The following is a 24,788-nucleotide window of genomic DNA, read 5'->3' on the forward strand; positions in this document are numbered from 1 at the left end:
AGCAACATTCGCATCCGAGGCATACCAGAGGAAATAACCGACATTGAAGATTTCCTCACAAGATGGATGACGGGCCTGCTCCCCGACACCCCGGCAGCTGAACTAATGTTAGACCGATGCCACAGGGCCCTACGGAGCAAACCGCTGGCGAATGCACAACCCAGGGATGTGATCGCCAGGTTACACTATTACCGCACTAGGCAGGCAGTCTTTATGAAAGCCCGGGGAGAGGAAGCCTGTAAATTCGAGGGCATCTCACTACAACTTTATCAAGATCTGTCCCCCCTGACCCTGGCCAGACGCCTGAAGCTCCAGCCCATAACCCGCCTCCTCAGGGACAAAGCCATCCGATACAGGTGGACCTTTCCGTTCGGCTTACTAGTCATCAGGAACGGAAAGGCCACCTCAATGAAAAACCTGGAGGAGGGGGAGGAATTCCTGCGTAGGTTGGGAATTCCGACCGGAGAACCCAGGAGCCCCCGGGCGGAGAGAGAGCCGGACAATGAGTGGCAGCAGGCCGGCACATCCCGGAAAACTCGAGCCGCCAGTGAACCGGAGAAGGAGTGAAATAGCAAATAAAGAACGCAGAAGGCTCAGCTCCAATAAAATGTTGTGTTTCCAGTTTTGGTTGCCTACAAGTTATGGCCTACAGTTGGGACTCTCAGGACTGCTAACAGTGTGAAGCGCTAAGTAGCGGAGTCGGCATAAGTGATGCCACAACTCCTCCTATCTAAGGCGGGATGCACAGATCTTATTCCACGGGTCCAGATCTAAACCTGCAAAAGAAAAGACTTACCAGAAATTCCGGCGCACGCACCTAGGAAAGATGGAGGCATCGCGCCTCGTGGCGAGACACAAATAACCTGCACGGCCGGAAGAAGAAGAGCCCAGAGCGGGAAGACGTCCACTTCCGTCGACGTCCGGCGGTGAATGAACCAAGACCGGAAGGACGTCACCGGATATGGCCGTGCGGCCATCTTGGTAGAGGCGCCTCAGTGGGAAAAGAGGAGCTACGTCACGAGACGGCGCCGGAACAGCCCAGAGACCAAAGAAACCGGATGCCCGCGGCAGCATCTATGCAACAAGGCACTGCCCCACGGACAACTGAGCAGTGTCGCCCTGCCCGCAGACCCACCGGCCGCAGACCCCCCGCCGGAAGACACCCCGGCCCCGCATGCAGACGTCCCCCCGAAGGACAAGGCCATTACCCACTCATAGCCTAGACAAGGGATTAGGATATGTTGAGGGAAGTCGGGGGAAAGGGGAATACCCCAGTGCGGCAAGGCAGAGAAGAGTAACACCACACAGCGGGCAGCAGTAACACCACGAATCATAGGGGAGCAGGGCCAAGTAGTCTTATGCTCCAAAGTGAGGGGCCAGTAAAGAAGGGGCCTGGAGAGAGCTAGCAAGTAAGAAAGGCCATCAAATACCGTGGGATAGATAATGGTCACAGGGCACAGAGACAGCACACGCCACATACAAGCTAAGCAAAGGGTAAAGCCCCCCACATAGATAGGGTACACTTATACACCAATTCAGCTTGCAGTCCTGAAGACGCCGGACGTTCACATTGTTTATAACGAGTTACCATAAGTTTGGCTAAAATCTGATGGGGGAGGGGGGGTGACCTCCTTCTTGCCGTCACCATGAGTCTCCTCATGGATACCTGGGGGATAGACCCCAGGAGATCCATGCAAGACCCCGGTGGGCCGGGGAACACGGGTAAGGCTCAACCTCGCGCGATCGGAGGTGGGCCCGCCCGAACCGGAACCCCACGTGGGGCAGTTCAGGTGCCCAGGGGATCTCGGTCCTCTGAGGTCGCCGAAAGTTATTCAAGTTTATTTGTTGTCTCCCCAATGTCCCCATTGTGTTTACCCCAGTGTTTCTCCCCTGCGCAGATGAGCAGTATACAAAGCAGTTCACAAGATCACACTCTGAGGAAGTTCATGCCCCCACTAGAAAGAGGTAAAGCAGCAATTCCTATTGAAAACACCAATGGGTAAGGATTTTACAATATTATCCCACAACACAAAAGGTTTTAATAGCCCCCTGAAAAGAAAACTGGCATTCACAGACTACCGGAGGCAAGACCCCGATATAATACTACTCCAAGAGACCCACTTCTCAAAGACCAGTTCCCCCAAGTTCCTAGATAGCAGATACAGAACGTGGCTCTCCGCAACAGCAAACGTAAAAAAAAGAGGGGTAGCAACCCTATTACATAATCGCCTGGCATTCAATGTCACGCTAACCAAAAAGGATAAGAATGGTCGCTTCCTGATAATAGTAGGCGAGATGGGAGGACAGCCCCTTACAATCGCTAATGTATACGCCCCCAACGAGGGAGCCGATACTTTCTTCACGAAATTCTTCACCATCCTCCATAGAGTGGCACAAGGCGGTATAGTTTTAGGGGGCGATTTCAACCTGACATTAGATCCCAAGGCCGATAGGTGCACACCCAAAGCACCGAAGCACACACAAAGTAGAGCAATCTGGAACCAAGGCCTTAAGACAAATAGGCTGGTAGATATATGGCGGGAACAACACCCAGGAGCAAAAGAGTACACGTTCTACTCGCACCCCCATGACAGATACAGCAGGATAGACTACCTCTTTGTGTCTAACAGAATGGTTTCGCAGATCTCCCATACGGGCATCCATGATATTTCATGGTCAGATCATGCGCCAATTGAGCTGCGGTGCACAGACTTCAGACTAGATAGGCCAGGAGCGACATGGAAGCTTAATGAATGCTTGCTAAAAATCCCTGAAATTGAAACAGAAATAAGGGATAGAATCAGGGTCTATTTTGAGGAGAATGTCGGTAGCGTGACATCCCAATCCACCCTATGGGAGGCCCATAAGGCAACTCTCCGTGGAGAACTCATGGGGATAGCCAGTAGGCGGAAAAAAGCAAGAGAAAAGAAAATTTTGATCCTCCAATCCGAACTATCAGCCCTCTCCGCCCTACACAAAACTACCAAACAAGCGCAGACCTTACAGGCCTGGCGTGACACTAAAACTAAATTGCATCTGTTGATGTCCTCCCGAGTCGAAAAGGAGCTGACCTGGTCTAGGCGACAATTCTATGAGAAAGCGAACAAGCCAGATACCCCACTTGCCAATAAACTCAAAAATTGTAACCGTAACTTCCATATTCAGTCCATTCGTACCAAGAACGGTGACCTTACTTCTGATCCTAAACTAATTGTAGAGGAATTCAAACAGTACTATGAGACCCTGTATGACGGGGAGAAGGTCTCCCATTGTGAGAGCACTCATAGGCAGCTGAGGACGTTTCTAACTGAGGCAAAACTGGGCAGATTGGACAGGGAGGCATTACAGGCAGACTTCTCAGGTGAGGAGATTTCAGAGGTAATAAAAGCACTAAAGCCAGCCAAAGCCCCGGGCCCGGATGGCTTCTCTAATTTGTATTATAAAAAATTCAGAAAAACCTTAGTACCTCACCTGGCCCGATTATTCAATTCATTTTTAGATGGTGCCCCTATTCCTAGCCAAATGCTCCAGGCGTCTATAACAGTGATCCCTAAACCAGGAAAGGACCCAGCAGACTGTAAAAGTTATCGGCCAATATCTCTTATCAATTCAGACACGAAAATCTTCTCCAAACTATTAGCCAACCGTCTGAATTCGGTCATGCCGAAGCTGGTCCACCCCGATCAAGTAGGATTTATATGCGGCAGGCAAGCTATGGACAATACCAGACGGATAATAGATTTAATTGATTTGGCACAGAAAAAACACATCCCGTCTATGGCATTAAGTTTAGACGCTGAAAAGGCCTTCGACCGCATTGATTGGCCCTACCTTACAGAGACGCTGCGAGTGTTTGGCATAGGGGGGAGAATGATGGGCGCTATTCTGGCTCTCTATAGGGATCCGAGAGCGAAGGTCAGACACCAGGGCTTCCCCTCGGCAGACTTTCCAATAAAGAGCGGCACCAGGCAGGGATGCCCCCTGTCCCCACTTATTTTTGCATTATGTATAGAACCCCTAGCGGCACATATCCGCAACTCTCCAGATATAACAGGTATACAGATAAAAGATCAGTCACATAAAGTGGCCCTGTATGCAGATGACATTATCCTAATGTTGTCCAAACCCCTTACCTCCCTGCCAAATGTCTTCAGCTTACTAGACGAATTTAATAAGATATCGGGGTTCAAAATCAATCAGACAAAATCAGAAGCATTAAACATCAACCTGCCAAAGGTCACCGAAAAATTAATAGAACTGAATTTTAAGTTCAAATGGCAAGCATCCTCCATTAAATATTTAGGTATCTATATCACCAAAGAATATTCAGCCCTATACAAAGCCAATTACCCCAGACTAATTAGGACTTTAAGGGAGGATCTTCGGATCTGGTCAGGCCACACAATCTCGTGGATCGGCAGGATCCAATGCCTTAAGATGAATCTCCTACCCCGAATCTTGTATCTGTTTCAGACCCTCCCGATACAAGTGATCAGGGATGACATCCTCCGCTTACAGTCCTCTATGGTGAAATTTGTCTGGGGTAATAAAAAACCACGAATAAAAAGTAGCATCCTCACGAGGCCAACAGTTAGAGGAGGATTGGGGGTACCTTGCTTGATATCATATTTCAAAGCGGCGCAATTAACCCAAATTATTCAGTGGCACATGCACCCAAGCCTACACAGATGGGTGGAGCTGGAAAAAGCATGTTGTGATCCTGTAGAGATACAAGACCTAATTTGGCTACCCAAAAAGACATATCTGACAGTGAGAGAGCCGCTGGCCTCAGTGAATAGCTCGTTGGCGACCTGGGAGAACACCAAACACAAGTGTGCACTGACAACCCAGCACACACTAATGACCCCGATTATGGGGAACCCTGATTTCGCTCCGGGTCTGTTACGCAAGAACCTTGCAGTCTGGAAAGCAAAAGGTATCACCAGATTACTACACCTGGAGAGACATCAAAATATTAAACCATTCGAACAAATCCGAGCAGAAACAGAGATGCCCAACTCCGAATTTTTTAGATATCTCCAGGTGCGAGCATTTTACGCTAAAATCCCCAAACGCCCCAAACGCACAAATTTTGAGCAGCTGTGTTCCAGAGGCACGGACACCACGGGACTCACTTCTCGGATATACGGAGAGGTGGTCTGTCCTGGACGAGACGTAGACATTAAGTTAGCATACAGAACCAGATGGGAAACGGACTTAGGGGAGACATTAGAAGACAAGGACTGGTCCACTATAGTACTGGCAGCAGCGAAATGCTCCATATGCACCACCTTGAAGGAGAATGCATATAAAGTCCTAATGAGGTGGTACCTCACCCCTACACGATTAGCAAAGTTTGTTAAAGGTTACCCCCCATTGTGCCCAAAACAATGTGGGGAACAGGCAGACTTGCTTCACATGCTGTGGGGTTGCCCCAAAGTGGCTCCTTTATGGGAGGAAATCCAAGATTGGCTAACGAGTATTCTCGGACAGTCGGTCCCCCTGGACCCTTGGCTGTTCCTGCTGGGCAGGCGCACTCGGGGAATAGGCAGACCGGCTCAAAAATTGATTGCACATTTTGCAACAGCCATGCGGTGCGAACTCGCAGCCTTGTGGAAGCTCCCAGACTTACCCACCATTCCGAAAATTCGAAACAGAATTTGGTACATTTGCCGGATGGAGCAGTTGACAAGTCTGGTCAACGACACCGGCACAAATTTCCTGAAAATCTGGACCAAGTGGCTAGACCACTCCGACATTCCAGGGGTGAGTGCCACCACCATCATGCCATAATACACCTAAATGCATTCTCCTACGATGTGCCAGTACAGACGGCAATAATAGGGGTACAGGTAGGGATGACATCCATGGATCTCCCGCAACTGAGAGCGGCTCCTAAGTAGGACAGAAAGAGGTGAGACGGTGAACAGGCAGAAGACACTGAGCTCCCCCCCCCCCCTCCCCCACCTTTCCTTTTGTATGTCTGTGTGACGTGTCTTGTATGTGAGTTGGTCTACCCAGTTTGTCTTTGTAAAACCGGAGGAAAGTGGGAACGAGAAAAGTTGGATGTTAGTACATTAAAAAAACGACTTTGGGTTGGTAGACACTGTATGCAATGTACTGTTGTCCGACAATAAAAACCTTTTTGTGGAAAAAAAAAGGTATAAATAACCTTGGTCTCCCGTGATACCTACATCAGAGGTGGGCAACCCTGACGCCAATCGCCACAAGTGGCGAATTGGCCATGTGTCACGCTGCGCTCACCACAAAGAGGACTTAGACCGTGGGGCTGAGGTGGTGATGTATATAACCGCCGCCCTACAACCACGGAACCGGGTCTGGAGTGCATAGTCAGAGTCGTGAGGCTGGGTCAGGGTACGAGAGTTCTGGTATGTCATGGTACTTGCCGTGGTCCAGGGTTGGAGAGAGAAGAATGGCCAATATCCGTAAGCCATGGTCAAGGAGAGGAAAGAGCAGGAATCCAAAGTCAAGCCGAAGTTCAGGGTTAGAGAAGAGATGGGTCCGGGTACAGGCCTGGGGTCAAGGCACAGGTTCAGACAAGCACTGGAAACAGACAGACTTCAAGCAGCAAGCACAGCACATATACCTTAGTTTATGCTCAGCAATGTGCACAGATATCAGGAAGGTAAATAAAGGGAGTGAGAACCAATCAGGAGGCTGCAGACAGAGTGAGGTCAGACAAAGGCTGTGAGCTGATAGGAGGAGAGGAGATTGGCTGCAGGTGAGAGGCAGCTGATACCCTTCCTGGTATCAGCTGGCATGCAGCATGCGCACGCAGGTAGAGTGCGGCGTGGGGCTAGCGCTTCGCCAGTGAGTGCAGGCGCCATGGCGCTGTGTGGGAGCACGCCTCCGTGGATGTTTTGGTTGGCTGGTGCACACACGCAGACGGGGGTCAGCGCACACATGCAGACGGGGGTCTGCGCACACCGCTGCATATTGCGTTAGGGGGGTGGAGCATAGCCACGATCCTAACACCATGAAAGTGTGGCGAATTTGAGTTTGCCAGCTCCCACAGTAAAACAAACTTTTTCCTGACAGCGTATGCAAGCGCAAGTGTGGCGGCGTCCAATAGAAGCGCTGGTGCTGAGGCGGAGCGCCGCGGACAGTGGCCGGAAACAGTGAGGAGGCGAGTGCTGAGTGGAGGAGAGGATGACCAATCAGTGAACAGAGGCAGCGCCGGCGCCAGAGACTCCTGCAGGGACAGGTTCCGGTGCTGTCTGCCAGGAGATAAGTTCAATAGAAACACAATTCGGGTTGAGGAGATGATGATGATGATATTGGGGGGGGGGGGGGATGAGATGATGATGATGATGGGTGGAGAATTTATGATGGGGAGGGGAATATTTATATAGTGTGACGAATATCACTTCTCATTCGCCACTCTTGTGGCTACATTGAAAAATAGGTTGCCCACCTATGGCCTACATCTTATACTTTGTGTATAATCGCCATAGATATGTTTCATATAATTCTTTAACAAATTGGTTACTTTAATTCAATCACATATAGCCTTTATGCATTTATATAGAGGGCTTTGTGTTTCTTTAGTTAACCCACAACATGAAGAAAAAATGTAGATATATATATCCTGTTTATTTTTTTTATTTATTAGTAAATTGCATCATGCAATTAATGGGTATATGTAGTATTAGCCAGACAAGGAAGGGTTACTGATGTCACGGGAGACAAGGTTTATCAACACTTTTTTTATACCGGGATCATATGATTGAGCAAAGCAAGGAGGTAAAATAAATTGTCATTTATTCCAGGAAAAGAAATACACACAATGTAACACAATTTACACAATTAACACACTTACTGGGAACGGGGCTAACGAATAAAATAGTCCTTGGAACGAAATTCACAAAATGACCTCTCTAGGAGCCTTTTCCAATGACCAGGAGGTACTCACGAAAGTCCTGGAACTGATTTTGGCATGCAATGCCAGCTGCGACCGCTACATTCTGAAAAAGCGGGACTTAGAATATTTTCGGACTCAAAATCCTTGAAGCTGACTCGCGTCTATTCAGTACAGAGCATCTTTGAATTTGCCACTGTTGGTTTGGCACTTGGAATCTGCCGTCCTGATTGGCTGCAAGGTTTTTTATGGGTTTCAGTGTCCCATTCACAAACCTCTAAAGCCTATCAGAGCGTGGGAATTCTCCTGCCAGCCAATCACCGATTTACCGGTGTTGTAAAGCCAGGTGGGTACCTTTTCTCAGTCTGCCAAGGGGCATTCGCCAACCTGGCATCTCTGCCGCTTACCATACTGAGCCCACCCGCTGTCCAGGCTTCACAGAGTCTGGGTTTGGTCAAATGGTGCCGGATAGCCCTGTGTTAGCCCAGGACGTAGGTACAAAGTATAACTGCAGTACCCCGCCTGTTCTAACACCTTGGCATCCCTGAGGCTTTTAAGTCCGGACTCCGCACAGACCCATAGGCACCAAGCTTGGTAGCCATCTGGTCCCTCGGAATCCATGACTTGGAAATCCCACAGTTCATTCACAGGTTATCAGTACATATACCTATTAAACATAACTCTTTAATAAAATATACTGTGTCCTGTATTTTGTGTGATAAAAATGTGTAAGTCCCTGTTCTGGTGTCAGGGATGGAGTAGGGGGATATACTGCCTACACTCACTAGCCTCATCCTTGCCACACTTTAGAAATGACTTTTAAACTTTTTACACACACAAACCACTCACAGCTTTATCATATAGCTGGAGCATCCACTGAACCCCTATACTAGGTTCAGGGTACCTGTGTATCCCTCCTTATACTAGGGTTCCACTGTATGTTGTAGTTATACATTAACCCCTTCATGCCCCGTTTACCTTGTCTGGATTATGCTGCAGCAGGAATCCTGGCGGTGAGTCGCAAGAATGTTTTCATGGTAGGAGTTTGCCCGGAGCAATGTGCTTGGCTGTATCCGAGAATCTCACTTGAAAATCTTTAATGTCGCATAATTTGCACACAGTCACAGCAATGCATATCCGACATCTAGGTCCAAGAGCTGACACTCTAGGACCTCAACACACGGATCAGGGGTAACCCAGTGGGCTTAACCTTTATTAGTGAGCATGGGCACTCCTTCACCATCACAACTGACTCCTGAGGAAACTGCTGACAGCAAAACGTGTAGAGTTTGGAGATAGAGAGTGAGATGCGCTCCTGTGCTCTGTGCCGTCCGTGAGTCTGTAAACCGGAAGTGACGGCGAGGTCAGCACCTGCAAAGCCGAAACACACACGTGGAGGCGGTGAGATTGTAGCCAGTCTACACTCCGGGAGATCCTCAGTTACAGATTTTTCTTTTGGTTTGTACATTTTGATATATACAGGTTTTTTTTTTTACCATCTGCACTATCGTGTTTTCTATCTCTAATTCCTTGAGATCCACCTGTCCACTAGACCAGGGGTGTGGAAACTGGGGGGAGCGCAATTTTCTGGGAGAGGGGCGTGGTGCTTACAGAGGCCCCACGCTCTTCCCCACAACATTTAAATGAAATGCCGGGGGAGCATGTGAGGCCTCTTAAGTCCCTTACCTTGTCTCCGGCGGCTTCTGGTGTAAAATGACGCGATTGGGTCACATGACATTGTGACATCAGAAAAAGCCGGAGAAAAAGTAAGGAGGGAGGGAGAGCAGGCAGGAGGGCGCAGACAAAAAAGTTTGCGCATCCCTACACTAGACCATATTCATCGCTACTGCCATGTATTGGAAAACGTTGATTTTATTTGGGAGGAAATGTGTGAAGCCATACTAGATTAGGCTCTGAGAACTATCATATCTAGAACGTAATATGCTACATTTGGCGATCTCCTTTTATTCCCGGTGCTCTGTTGCACTCCCCTAATTTAGAGGACAACCAACTGCTTAGAAAAGAGAGATGGGTGTGTGTGTGTAGAGGCTGCACTGTTTGAAGCGTGCGCCTTCCCCTCCCCCTTATAAGACAGGCTATCTATAGATGTGTCTTCTGCAGCTGCATCACTTCATCAGCTGCATATATACGCAGCTCTGCACCCCCCAGCTGTCACTCTGCCACTCTGAGGAAGCACAGAGAGGACAAGGAAGGCAAACAAAATGGGAAATACTGTGTATAAGGCAGGTTATGTATCGCAGGCTATATTATTTATTTATTTATAAAATGTTTTACCAGGAAGTAATACATTGAGAGTTACCTCTCATTTTCAAGTATAGAGTTATGATGACAAATAATACATGGTTACAAATACATATTTACATAAGTGAACAGGGTATACATTATATACAAGACATTGCATGCACAGTTATAATATATACTATAGGCGTATGTAACAGTTACAGACCAGATTAAAATGTGAGGCAGCTTTAGTTTTGAAAGAACTTAGACTGGTGGTGGCTGTGAGTCTCCAGTAGATTGTTCCAATTTTGGGGTGCACGGTAGAGAAGGAGGAGCGGCCGGATACTTTTTTGAACCTTGGGACCATGAACAGTCTTTTGGAGTCAGATCTCAGATGATAAGTGCTGCATGTGGTAGGGGTGAGAAGCTTGTTCAGGTAGACGGTAGCTTGCCCAGAAAGTATTTCAAGGCAAGACAGGAGAGATGAACTTTGCGCCAAGACTCAAGTGATGACCAATCTAGTTCTTTGAGCATTTCGCAGTGATGTAGAGAGGAAGCTTAGCACCAATGTTAGTGTGTCAAATAATATGCACTTTTGTGCTTTCAATCCCAGCCCTGGTCACTTGCGTCAACATTTGGTAATTCAGTTTATCTCCCCCTCAGGACGCACCTCTGGTACAATATATGTCTAAATTTAGCTGCAACGTAAGCTTTCCGGAGCAGGCATTCCTCTGCCTATCTATTGTGTGCTTTTCTGGTTTATACACGTATTGTATTATATTTTGTATTGATGCACATATTAAAGAGGGGGGGGGGGGAGTCAGCTTGGACTGCTTCTTTAATATCCAGTTTGTAAACATGACGTATGCGGCTGCTTCAATATTAATAAAATATACATATGTACATGTAAAAGAAGTGAGAGAAGGAATGAAGCAGCTGGGAGATACAATTAGCACAGTGATTGATAGCTGAGGAAAGCAGAGAATGCTGTGTGACATATATATCGAGCATTAGCTTATAAGGTTTCCATGTAAAAATGGATTTCAGGCAAAAGGTGACACTGTGTGCTCATTTGCATGTCATTTCCCAGAATCCCTTGCTGCAGTGGAAGCACTGTATGCTAGGTCAGGGAGCGCAAATTTTTCCTGCTGTTCCCGTCTGGCCTGCTCCGGATCCGCGCCCCCCCCCCCCCTCCTACCTGCAGCCGTGTCAGATGATGCTCCAGGGTCACATGACATCAGCTCAAGTGACCCGCCTTGTCATTTGATGTCTGTGACATCCCATCACCCCGCTGCGTCATTTGACGCCACATTGTCATGGAGACGCGTCACGTCTGAATCCCGGTAAGTTTTCTTGTTGCAGAGGCCTCAAGCGATCCCCCGCATTTAATTTAAATGCCTGGGGTAAGAGCGCGGGACCTATGCAACCGCCCGCTGAGCTGATCAGTGATCCTCTTACCTCCTGTTTCCCAAGATATAACTAGTTTTGTTGACCGGGCAAGAAATAATATAACTGTAGGGTCAGACTCACTATGGTGATCAATAGAAAGCTGCAACATAATCGGGACATTTCTGTTGGTGACCCCACAACCATATTTGTCGTTTTTTGGGGCGTCACACACCAACACAAAAAAACCTCAAGTATCTCAAAAAACATTCTTTGGGGAACCACATAACTGTTTGGGCCTTCTACTGCTTGGAAGGGCATTGAGTTTACTTTCAAAATACGTCATATTGGGAGGAACAGTACCGTGCACAAATAGTTTTTTCTGTTTCATTGAAATTCTTGGTGCTATGTATTGTAATGTTTTGCCTGCCCCTCTGTAACATGAGGTTGTCTGTCACTGGTCCAGAGCACACAAGTTTTAAATACTCACATGGTCCTTTTTTTTTATTCTTAACCTACACTAATCATCTTTAGTCAGGCAGCGGAAGTGTTCTTTGTACCACATAAACTTTTGTTTATTTACTCCCGAGGAAATTTATATAGCAGGACAAAAATTTTTTTGCACAGCAGGAAAACCTCAAAAGGCAATCACCTTAAATGGAAACCACGGACAAATTATAATTAAATAGCAAGCTCTGCAGAGCAGGGACACCTTTATTTTAATGTTTACTTGTATAATAATGCACATATCCCCATGCTATATTATATCACACACTATTCGGTGTTGCATATCTTTGTACAGTACTGCATTAATGTTGATACTACATTAAAAATACATATTTGCACTATTTTTAAAGTTAGTTTAACATGATGGCGAGACCTGGGAGCAGTTTGATTTCCCTTGGCTGATCCCTTTTGTGTGATGTCACTATTCAACAAGAGTTGACACAGGCATGGCCTGCCTCTACCGATTTTTGTTGGCACTTTGATGAGAGCTAGAGGAAACACTTGCTTGACTAACATAGAGGCTGATTAGAAATGAAATGTGTAATTCAAAAAAACAAAAGCAGACAAAACATTAATTTTAGAAAGGTTATATTTGTTTAAGGAAGACCATTAGATTGTTGCGTTCTGTACAAAAGGTTGTTTTGGTCAGATACATGAGATGGCCCCTTTCAATGGCATCCCCTTACTGTAAACTGCAGAATTGCACTATTCAAAATCAGATATGGATTCAATGGGATATATCCTTACTTCTTCCATTGATGGCATCTTTGCAGTCTTCACTAGACACAGGGTTTTAACACAAGCTGCTGTTGAGCAGACAGGTGGACTTACTAACAGCTGCTACAAGAGACAGCATTGCAGTCCCACACACCTCCAACAACTCACAATACCAAGAAGGGAGAATTCAGAGCAGCTGTGACAAATGCAGGGCTCCCATCCAATTCTTACACCTCAAATCCACCCTTCAGCTACAGAAAGCACTACACTCTGTGCACCTATCCAATTAACATGTTCTTTTAGAGAAACTGAAAAATAGGTTTGTAAATTTTTTTTTAAAAAAAATGTAAACTTAATCTGGTCACTTCACTCTTCAATGGTTGCATTGGAGCCATGGCAAATATGCTATTGTGTTCTGAAGTTGCAAACAGGTGAAGATAGGGAATTATAAAAAATGTTTTTTAAACATTGTACATTTATTAAATCAGCAAAACATGTGAAATCGTATTTGTTTTAATAAATCAGTTTTGTAGTATTAGATAAGTGACTTTTTTTAAATTCAACTTTTAAAGGCATTTTTAATGAGTTTTAATATACACCGATACTCCTTTGATTTCTATAGCAGGTTTAACACACTTCCCCAGCAGTGCAACATATTTGTAACACTTTCCCGTTTGTGATAATTTGTTGTCGATATTCCCAGCAGTTTGAGCTGTAAACAGTAACAATAGTCATGTTGGGAAATGAAACGTCCTAAACCTTTATTATACAGAAAGTCAGACACAGATTGGTATGATTTCATTCACTTTTCCGCATACTTTATTTGTTACAAACATACAATTCTTTAAATATATAGATTGTAAAACTCCATTTGCAAAAATCTGTTATAAGGAGTGCGCACTAGCATGAGTTCTGAACTTTACATTTTTGGGGCTGATTTAGCAAGCTTTGAAGAGACCAAATGCAGTGCGATTGGCCACTTTGCCGCTTATTGAATCAGCCTCTTAATTGCATTTGTCTTTTTGTTTTTCTTCCCCCGCTAGTTAGCTAGTGGTAAATCCAGGACCTGCCTTTATATGCCAACAGCACTGTGTGTGACAGCTGGCTACTTTGTCAGCAGGGTGAATAGAAGTGTTTCCTCAGCTCTATTCTTAAGGGAAATTGCAGCCAGACCAGATTATAGGGGTAACCAATAAATTCATAAGCAAACATCTTGTATATGTGAATGTATGGTAGTTTGGTTATTCCCCAAACCTGGCCTGGCTTCCCTGAGGAGCATTGAGAAATACTGGGATAAGAGCAGAATTGGAGGGAGTGGGGAACAGCTACAACCTCAGGTGACAGACTGGAAGATATATTCCACTTGTGAGTATTAAGCAGGCAGCTGGTTGACCTGTCATTTTACCACTTAAAGTGCTTTCAACAAAATAAAATATATATACTTCTTGATATAATTGAATTTGTCAGCAAAATGCATTTGAAGAATACAGATTAAATGCCTACAGCAGAAATGCTCTTGTCGTCTAGGCAGCACCAAGTTTCCATGTGTACTCCTGTCCCACATCCCAGGCTGTGTTCTTGAGCCAGAAACTTGGCAGTGTCATGTTATTACATTTAAACTGTGCTTTCCTCTGAACCCCTTAATGTGCCTGATATTTCTTCTCTAGAGAACCTGTCCTAAAAAGTGAACAAGTCAGTCAAAGACATTTGTAGTGTTTTACCAAACCGCTTTAAATATTAAATATTGGCCTCCGCTGACAACTGATCGGTCTGCAGTGTTCTACCATTTTTTTTTTATACATAGTTGATACTTTAAATTGAACAAAAAAAGTCTTTATATCATATTTCAGCCAGACACCACATGTTCTGATGTCTTAAAGTCTCAAATCATAAAGAATTATGTTAGATTTAAAAAAAAAAAAAAACAGCAAGGCCGCATTATTTCATGGTAAACCAAGTAATTATAGGGATGTTAAACGTCAGCATACTGCAAAATGCTCAGGGGTACCCCAAAGAAATGTGGAAGGCTTCTGATGAAGGCAAGTGGAGGATTACATTTTTCATGCTTGGGCGATAACCCAAGAGAGGAGGTTAAGATTGGAACCAGATTCATTTCTGCTCAGGCATTCAAACCACAACTCCAAAATCTGACCAGAATATTCAGATTTAAATATGTAACAGAACAAGCCAGAGCTATTATGAAGATCTCTTCCATTTCATTTAAACCCTTCACGGCTTCATATCAGAGAGGGTTATCTTATTTACTGAAAGAACACAATGGCTTCTTATTTAACACGGTGGGAAGTGGGATAACAAGCAGTTAGCAATGCAGTTTAAGTGAATAACTGCATCATTGCCTGCGTTACTCCACTTGTCACATCATATACAAGGAGTTTCGTGCAGTGAAGGACCTAAATTGAAAGGTTAAGACATTCATATATTTTCTTCTGCTAGGTTAAAAATGAGCTACATTGTTTGCTCCATTCAATTTTCGATTTTTTTGTGCAAAATGGAGTTTCTACTCATTTCAATGCACTTTATTCAAAGGTATTTCACCTCCATGCATGATCCCTTACAGTAGTTGATATAGGTCATAACATCTTTATACATAGTTATTTGCTGCAGAGGTTAATTTGTTATAAAGGATAGTTATTGAATGTTTTTTCTGCAGTGATAGATGTGGAGAGCTACATGGAAGAGCAATTATTACAAGCCTTTAAGGGTCTAATATTCGCCATAATAAAAAGGTTATCCCAACAGCTGATGTCACTGCAGACAACCCTTCAAGTTAACTTTAATTTTGCTTGGAACTGCATCTAGCAATTACTTGGGCAAGGAGTATAGCAAGGTAGTCATTTTGTCGCCCCTAAGGGTTATTCTCTGGGTACATGTACATGGCTTGCCATTTTAACCCTAGCCTTTTCCACTACAGAGATTATATGCATAGAAATAAGACCTTGGGGAAGGCACAAAATCTGTGCTAGGTTTGATCATTAAAACTTGAAAAAAAAAGTAAAATATTTGTAAACTGCAGAACATGTTACACGCGAGTAGTTCAGAATAAAAGGGTGACTGGTTAAAATGTTACAAATATTGGAGGGCTGCAAAATGCCATTGATGATCACCACATTCCCAGTTGAGTTTCGTCAAAATGTATTCCACAAGGGGTTTTTTTTTGTTGTCTAAGTGGGAATTAATCTAAATTTGTAGGAGACTGAATTGGAACCAGAAAGAAATCCCATAGGAGACAATTAGTAGGTGGAAAGTTTGAGCATGTCTGTAAAAACCGACTCAAATGACTGCCACCCCGTCTGTCTATGTACAGATATTTTTTACGATGCTATACAACATTTACAGATATCACCGATTATGGATTTTTTACAGCTGATAGTTATGAACAAGTTGCATACAGGAACAGCATCTTCGCCTGTAGAAGTTTGGGGAACAGTAGCACGGGTCATTAAGAAGCAGACTGCAATAAAGCGGCTGAGACAGCCTTAATTGTAGGTGGTCCAATGTCCAATTATCTGTCTCACTATGTATGACCTAACTGTTGCTGTCACTAGCAGCAAAAGGGATTACAAAGAGGTGACTGTACCCACATTCCACTGTATCCTATATTGTAAATTTTACTTGATCTAGGCCCAAAACAAAACATTACCTCCAATTGCTCCATATTTTCATTTCTGTATTAGGCTGGTCATTTTCAGTTGGTTATATCATTAATTCTAGGGAATCTGCAGTGTATCAAACACCCCCCCCCCCCCTTGACTTGCTCAAAGAGGTCTGGAGAATGTCTGCAAAACTGATGCAATACTAATGCAAACAAATAAAATCATCAAGTCTGCCAAATCAGGTGCTGTTTTGCAGATAAGAATCCCAGAAAGTATAAATATATATTTATTTATTTATTCAGCCAGTTTAAAACAGGCTTAAAAAAAAAAGTGGGATTTGGTGACAATCACCTCTTTTAATAGTAATCTTCCAGATATCTGTTGTGGGGGTCATAACCAAAGATAGTCGTACAAAATTTATATGCGTCCCTGCGCAGAGACATGCAGAGCAATATTCAGGGGTGGGGGGAATCTGTTTAGCAACAAAAGGTGTTCATGTCATGGCAGTAGGATATATGCTTCTCTCCACTTCTAAATACTTCACGGCATTCTAATTATAGCTTATTTATCTAGTGGCAAACCATCGTACCCAATGGCCCTTGCCACAGCAAGCAGCAGGAACAGGAGGCAGGTCTGGGAAGGTTTTACAACCTCCCCAGGAAGAGGTTAGGAAAATCCAGGGAACTACTGGCAGCACATCAGAAACAGGATTTAAAAAGATAAAAAAGCAACTCCCACCCTGGGCCTACAACAGATGCACACATATTGGTGAAGAAAACTTTGTTGCAAGACTGTATCCCTGAGCGGGTGAATGTTGCAAGGACTTTCAGCAAACTTTAATTGCAGGCGCTGAAGTTTGCCCTGTTCTAGCTATAAAAGGGCACAGGGATTCTCATCTCTGCCACAAGTAACTGAAAACACATAAGGATAATACAGCAGGACACACTAAACAGCTGCCTCGTGGGTACAAAAATACAGTACAACATACTGATGTGATTAAAACATCAAGAAATACTATTGCTCCCATACAGTTCAGGAAAATCTTTGCAACGGAAAACTAGACAGAAAAAAAATTGCTTCAGGATTCATCTGTAGCTTGAATTTAAGCAGCAGCAATAATAATCCTTGCTGAAAAGGTTGCACTTAACCCATTCACGTCCACAACAGCCTGCGACACATTGCTCTGGATTGAATTACACATACACTGACAGGCCTCCCCTGCTGAGGGATCTCTCCCAAATCAGAAACACATTACCCACAACCTCCTATAAGTCAGCAAAGAACCTTTCAGAACATCCAATAAATACATTAAAAAGGATACCACATTTAGTCGTGAAACGGTGCGAAATAAAGGCAGCTCATGTGAAGGGGAAACTTAAAATAATTCTGGGCCTCCAATACCAGAAATGTGGAACTGAGCAATTCCTTTCATCAGCTCTAGATACGGTTTGTACATTTGCAATAAGCCTTTCACTTTAGAGTCAACTCATTGCAAAGGCATCTGCAAAGACCTGGGAGTGTTACATAGCAAACTAAAAAAAAATATATGTAAAGAAAAAGAAAACTATATTTAATTGTAACCTTTTTTTGGGGGGAGGGGAGCAGAGTGATGTATCGTAGGCATTTTTCTTTTTTTTAAAGCGAGCAAGGGAGCAATCAAGTATAGTTTAAAACATTTGTAGAGAATTAATGTTAAAAATACAGGAGTGAGTAAAATACAGGAGGCCCCTCCTAACTTTATTTGGGGGTGGGAGAGGGGAAACATCACTTTTAGGGCAGCAAGTCCACCTGCATTCATTATTTTTTTTTTAATTGAATGCCCGGATTTTGACAGGCAACACTCTTTCGTCTTCTCGATCGCTTATTTCAGCTTTGGGCTTTCACCAACCAGATCAAGTTTCTTCACAGCATTTGCTGAGAACAGTTGGGAGGCACCATCATCCTCTGAGGTATTGAGCACTGAATGCAGATCTTTTTAATAATAAAAAGCCTGGTAAGAGAATAATGTCGAGACCGTGGACCTGAGCTTATTTGATTTGAAAGGAGTCCATTTGCACGAGCCAGGACTCACGTGTGATAGATATATTTCCTTAGTGGAAGGTTTTATTGGAGTCATTTCACAGATTCAGGTTTATGCTTTCCTTTTGGTTCTATTATGTTTTTTACTTTCCCTTCCCCGAAGAATTTTCATTTCAACTCTGGTCGTTAATGCTGGTATGTAAAGAAAGGTTCCTTATGGCAGTTGGCAATAATCCATGATTGGTAGGATCACAGTTCTGTCCTAGTAGGAAGGTATCTGGTTCCGTTACTGGATACTCTAGAATTTTTAAGTGATTAGCAATTAATCAGAGCTTTCCTTGTGCTTTAGGAGTGGGTAGTCTTTCTACTCTATGTGCAGAGCGTGTTGAGAACAGAATTGCAGGCTCTCTCATGGGGTTGGGACCTCACTGCGAGCACCCAGAAAACAAAAGTGTTGGTGGAGATGGAGGAAGTGGTGAGACCCCCCCCCCTCCTAACTTTCTCGTCTCCTCTTTCATTCTTTTACCCTTCTCTGTCATCCATTTTAACGGAGTCTTGTAAAACAGTTAACTTGCTTCCTGCTGTCATTCCTCTTGTAAGATAAAGCACGGAGACTTGAGCCATGACAGACTTTGGTTGGAATTTAGAAGTTGTGTATGCTGGGTCCTTGCAATCGCACCTATCTGCAGATTTTTCTGGAGTTGTGTGTGGCTCTGTCTCCAATCCATGGTTGTTGGTATTTTAAATTATCCCCCCCCCAGCTCCCATTCCCACCACTAAGGATAACAGAAAAGAAATGTTGGGTTTGTCTTGCATGTCCGCATGCATGTGGTCAGCTCCAGTGAACCCTCAGAATATAAAAAAGGCCTGAAATGCACTGCAGGACTCATGCAGAGGGGGTTTTAATCTTTGTACTCCATCTTTAGGGAAAGTCACTTGTTTCAGATGACCAAAGGACAGCCATCCTTTCACAGATTTTTAAACATTTTGCTATTTAGGGTGAGCCCATAACAGATGACCTAAACTTCATTCAATCACCAGTCAACTACCTATGATGCTGCTAGGGGGGTCAGCCATGCATTGCATCAGTGGCCCCTCTGGCAACATTGATTAGTCACTGACATTCAAGACTACCAGGTAGAGGCTCACTCAAACCATCTTCTGTCCTAATACATTTTGAATTATTGAGATAAGGGGGCAGGGGTGCACAAAACTGATTTGGCAGTTTGTTGCCTTCTCTGGTAATCCAATACAAGAGGGTCATTCTGCACACACCTCTTGGTCCCAGATAGTCAAAGCACACCCAGACTGTGTGCTCCCCCCCCCCCAATTACTGCACATAATTGATTCTTACTTTAAATGATTTAACCATATACGGAATAGGATCTGAAAAACCAGACGCATGCGGCCCACGATCCACTGGAGTTTGACCCCCTCATATGTACCTTACACCCCCCTTTCCTGTTACTACGCTTATGACTATGTGTATGAGTTACTGACTTCCCCTTAACCCCCCTCCACTCCACTCCACTCTCTCCCACCTCCTCTGCCTCCTTCCATCCGATCAGTCGTCGTCCACATCCTCTGTCTCGGACTCGTCCCCTCCTGCCCCGGGGCTCAGACCGCTGCCCCTCTCCCCGGGCCCCCTCCTGTCGTATAGCTTGTCCCGCTGGCGCTCCTGGATCTCCTTCATCTCCTCGGCGTAGCGGCAGAAGGCCCCGCCGAACTTGCCCCAGGCCTTCAAGGGCACGGTGATGGAGTTGCGGTAGCTGGGCTTCACCTCGCTCACCCGCAGAAACACGCCATATTTGTTGCAGCCGACGTCAAAGAAGAAGCGCTTGGCGTCCACGGTGATGGACGTTCCCTCGGGGAGCTCCCCGTACAGACCCCCTGCTCCTCCTCCGCCGCTACCCCCGGGGCTCAGCCCCACGCCCAGCTCGTCCTCCTCTCCTCCGTAGTCGTCGATGAGCTTGGCCAGGGCGTCGCGGAACTCGATGAGACCCTGGGCGGGCAGGGCGATGGTCTGTCCGCTCTGCAGGCCGGGTCCCCCGCCAGTCCCTCCACTGAAGCCCGGCCCGCGGTTGATGGTTTGGCGGATGCGCAGGAAGCGGCCTCGCTGGTTCTCCTTGAGGTCCAAGTAGTACTTGCGGTTCTCCCGCACCAGAAACTCGCTCTTCAGTGCCCGACGAGGGCCGCCTCCTCCGGCTCCCCCCGCTCCGTCCTCCCCGGAGGACTGAGCGATCTGCTCGGGGCTGCTGGGGCCCAGCTGAGCGTAGTGCTCGATGAAGTCGCCGAGGTAGTCTCGGAACTCGGCGGCCACAGCCATGGAGAGGGTGAGGCGGCTCTTGGAGCCTCCGGCCCCGACCTCCGCGATCTTGATAAAGCGGCCCTTGGCGTTCTGCTTGACGTCCAGGTAAAAGCGCTTGTTCTGGATGTCCAGCCGCTTAGACGCCAGCTCCTGTGTCTCCTGATCGCGGGAGAGGTGCTGCTGGAAGCCGCCTCCGGGGCCTCCTCCGCCGCTGCTGCCCCCTCTCTCACTCCCGCTGTCCCCGTCCGCCGCCATCTTCTCCTCCTCTCAGAGCCTCCGGTGCCTCTCGGCTGCTGTCAGTCCGCCCCCCGCCGCGGGGCTCCCTCCCCTCTATCCCGCGGGCTGCCGCCTCCGTCTCGCTTGCGGGCTCTTTCTGCCTCGCGCTACTTCCAGTCTCTCTCGCCCGCTCTCTCCTTCGCCCTTAGCTTGTCCCTCTCCTTCCTTTCTCTCACACTCTCTCTCCCCAACCTCCCCTCCTCTTCCGGCGTACGTCACTGCGAAAAGGGTGTGGGGGAAATGTGAGACAACCGCCGCCATTTTAACTAAGGGCAAGTTGAGGTATGTGGCTGCCCTTCTGCCCTTAATAGAGAGAGAGAGAGAGAGAGAGAGAGAGAGAGAGAGAGAGAGAGAGAGAGAGAGAGAGAGAGAGAGAGAGAGAGAGAGAGAGAGAGAGAGAGAGAGAGAGAGAGAGAGAGAGAGAGAGAGAGAGAGAGAGAGAGAGAGTGTGTGTGTGTGTGTGTGTGTGTGTGTGTGTGTGTGTGTGTGTGTGTGTGTGTGTGTGTGTGTGTGATATTTCACATTACGTTATTACGTTAACACAATCTACAATGAATAATACATTATTAAACCAATATGTCAACCTCAATAAACCTAGAAAAAAACAATAAGGAGCAAATATGTGCCAAAAACGGGAAATGAGGTCTATTCCTATAATAGGGGAAAGTCCTAATGTAATAAATTCAAATATGGGATTAAAAAAAGACAATGTACAGTATAGGTGTATTATTGTGTAATTAAATTGTCATATAATCATATGCCTTGAGTGCCCTCTCTCTCCGCTCTCATTATTTTACCCAAGAGAGTGGTATAATTCTGTACTCACCATTATGGATTTTACCTCAACAGCCCAAAATCAATGAGATTTGGAAGTTTTAGGCCAAAAAATGCTTTTTAATGAAAAAAATACATATTTATTATTTCAGTGAAACTCCATTGAAGTCTATGTGACTGCTTATATTAAGATCAGTGAGACTGACTTTATATCCACATGAGCTCACCTGACGTCTACATTAACAGAAAATAATTACAAAGGAACAGAAAATCATATCAAAAGTATCGTAAGTACTATAAAATAAGTGAGTTAACAAAGCAATTAAAAAAATCTGTATTATGTTGAAACACCCAAATGATCAAATTTTTTGCTGAAATCATCACCTTTAAACTATCCCCTTTTCAGGTAACTTTAATCTAGGCTGTAGTGTCTGTATAAAGACAAAAAAGAGATAATCTGCTGTGTGCATAGTTGTCCAAGCAGATACCATTGTGTTTTCAAAGCATGTTAAAATAGTGCCCGCCGTAACCAGTGAATCTGCATTATATTTATCGGACGAAGTGTAATGATACTAGGGATAAAGAGTATCACTACTTTTTATTTTATTTATGTGCCCAGAGATGTCAACCTTTCAAGGTCTAAAACAAAGTGAGAGTTGGGGGCTGTGGGCCAACATTTTATTTTGCATGTTAATGGGAAAATCTTTATTTTTTTTATCAGTGAGACTCCATTCAAGTCTATAAGAGCACTTATGCTAAAGATCAATGAAACTGACTATAAATTAGTGAGACACAGAAAATCAGTGAACGTTGACATGTCTACAATCCTACAAATCCACTTTCTCTAAAAAAAAAAAAAAAAAAAAAAAAAAAGGGTTTATTTTAGAAAGCTTCTCGTCTGTCCCATTCTCAAAGCTTCAATATTGCTTATATTTTCTTAAAGCGGTTCCCCCAATGTTTAATAAATGTAAATCATGTTATACCAGACACTGTACCACTGCTTTTAGGATGCTTTGGCCAAAGACTGTACTTAAATATTAAGTTTGACCTACCTGATGTTTTCTCTAAGCAGCAAAATCAGTGAGATTTGTGGGTTCCAGGTTAAAAAATCAGTGCTGGTTTCTATCAGCGAGACTATTAAAGTCTGAGATGCTGATGTTAAAATCAGTTAGCCTGACTGCAAATCACTGAAATTCTCAAAGTATCATTAATAGGTGAAAGGTCTGGTACAGTGTGACATTAATATAGAAAATGTACAGACTGGACTAGCCAAATGACATTTATATAACCTTCATTTTTTTTAAAATCATGTCTGTTATGTAATGATTAAGAATCTTCAGTATTCTCTAATGCAAAATCAATAAAATACACACAATATAAATGGACATGTTTTATTTATATACATCAATGACAAGCCAGATCTCAAATCTAGACTTTGTAGATATTACTTTTTCTCCATTAACGCTTTCAGTGCCAGAGGGGGGTAATAAACTGCCGTTTATGTAGATAAAGGGGTTAAAAAAATTAAAGAGCAGAAATTGCATGTTTTTAAAGGGGCAGTTACACTGAGAACTTAATGAGAAATAGGTTTATGCAAGTATTGATGACTAATATATATATATGTACTGTAGTTGTCATGAAATGTAGGAAAGTGTACAACATTTTATTTAATATTTCAAATAATTTCCAAGGCAGCGTTTTAACATATTATTTAAAAATATTTATACTTGTCTGGCATCACTAACGCATATTTAACACATTCCACTTATTTCGCCATTGATTCACTTTGGTGCTAAGTGGGGCACTCCTTTTAGATGGCCGCCTCCTTGCTATTTTTTCTTCTCTGTCTCTGCTCCTGTCGTGGGGATTAATTCAAACCCTCGCACCCATTGCTTGTTCTTCGTTAGCAAAACCGTAATGGCGCAGTGTTTCCATGGAAACATCGGCAGATTTGGTGCCAGTCCCTACTCCTGGTTTGCCACATGCCGTCACCGCAACGTAATCCCGCTGCCTATTGCCCAAAAGGGAACGCGGGAGGTGTGGGCGAGTGATAACGGGGGTTGCCATGGGTATGGAAGAATGCATAGCAACAGTGATAGCAAGAGAGGAGGAAAGAAGAGAGACATGAGAGAGAAATGTTAGAACGCCTGCAGGAGAGCACTGAATATTAACCCCTGCAGTGCTGCAGGGACCAGCAACACATGGGTCCTTATAACTCCTTCTACTGCTCCATATAACTCTTGTATTGTTCCTTATAATTGCTCCATATAATCCTATAATCCCTCCTTATAACTCCTATTACTTCATATATACCCCTCCTATTGCTCCATATAATTGCAGCTCTATGACGCGTTCTACCACTCCATATAACTCGTCGTATTGTTCCATATAAGCACTCTTTATAACTCCTCCTATTGCTCAATATAACCCCTCCCTATAACTCCTTCTATTACTTCAAATAAGCCACTAAAACTCCTCTTATTCCTCCATATAACCCCTCCCTATAACTCCTATTACGTCATCTAGCCCGTCCCTATAACTCCACCTATTGCTCCACATAACTGCTCCCCATAACTCCTACTACTACGCATAACGCCTTCTATTGCTCCATATAATTCCCCCAGTTACTACATATAACTCCTCCCGTTTCACCCTATAAGTCCTCCTATTGCTCCATATAACTGCTCCCTCACTCTTATTGGCACACTGAGGTGTTGTCTTTGATAAATGTACGACTGTTCTGCTGCTTGGTTTGCATTTTAGTATATAGCCTCTTATTGCTGCTTTTAACACTTTATTGTAGTAACATCATTGATACAAATCCTATTTCTGGTGTAGAGGCCTGCAATGAATTTGCAGAGCTGTGTGTGTGTATAGAGAATTGAGTTGCGGAGCAGTGTGTTGTAGAGTGGTGAGTTTCGCAGTAGCATACTGCAGAGCATTGTATGTTGCAGAGCAGTGTGCTGCAGAGAGCATTGCAGAGCACTACATGTGCAGGCAGCTTGTTGTAGACCAATGGCTACAAAGCTGAGCGTTGCAAAACAGAGCATTGCAAAGAAGAGCATCG

The 24,788-nt window shown here is 44.6% G+C and overlaps 2 protein-coding genes across 3 annotated transcripts in view; both read right to left on the reverse strand.

Moving 5' to 3' along the window:
* Nucleotides 1-13,521: 13,521 nt before the first annotated feature.
* Nucleotides 13,522-21,163, reverse strand: PURB (purine rich element binding protein B). Its single transcript, XM_075601848.1, has one exon. The coding sequence runs from the start codon at nt 20,924-20,926 to the stop codon at nt 19,928-19,930; it is 999 nt and encodes a 332-aa protein (XP_075457963.1). The 5' UTR covers nt 20,927-21,163; the 3' UTR covers nt 13,522-19,927.
* Nucleotides 21,164-23,098: 1,935 nt separating this feature from the next.
* The window catches only part of LOC142495827 (neuropeptide Y receptor type 1-like), an 18,424-nt gene continuing 16,734 nt past the window's right edge, over nt 23,099-24,788 (reverse strand). For both annotated transcript variants that reach the window (XM_075601850.1, XM_075601849.1), the window contains exon 3: nt 23,099-23,732. The gene's annotated coding sequence lies outside the window, so the exon portion shown is untranslated. The remainder of the gene's footprint in view (nt 23,733-24,788) is intronic.

The sequence above is a fragment of the Ascaphus truei genome, chromosome 5 (genome assembly GCF_040206685.1).
Source record: "Ascaphus truei isolate aAscTru1 chromosome 5, aAscTru1.hap1, whole genome shotgun sequence".
Lineage (NCBI taxonomy): Eukaryota > Metazoa > Chordata > Amphibia > Anura > Ascaphidae > Ascaphus > Ascaphus truei.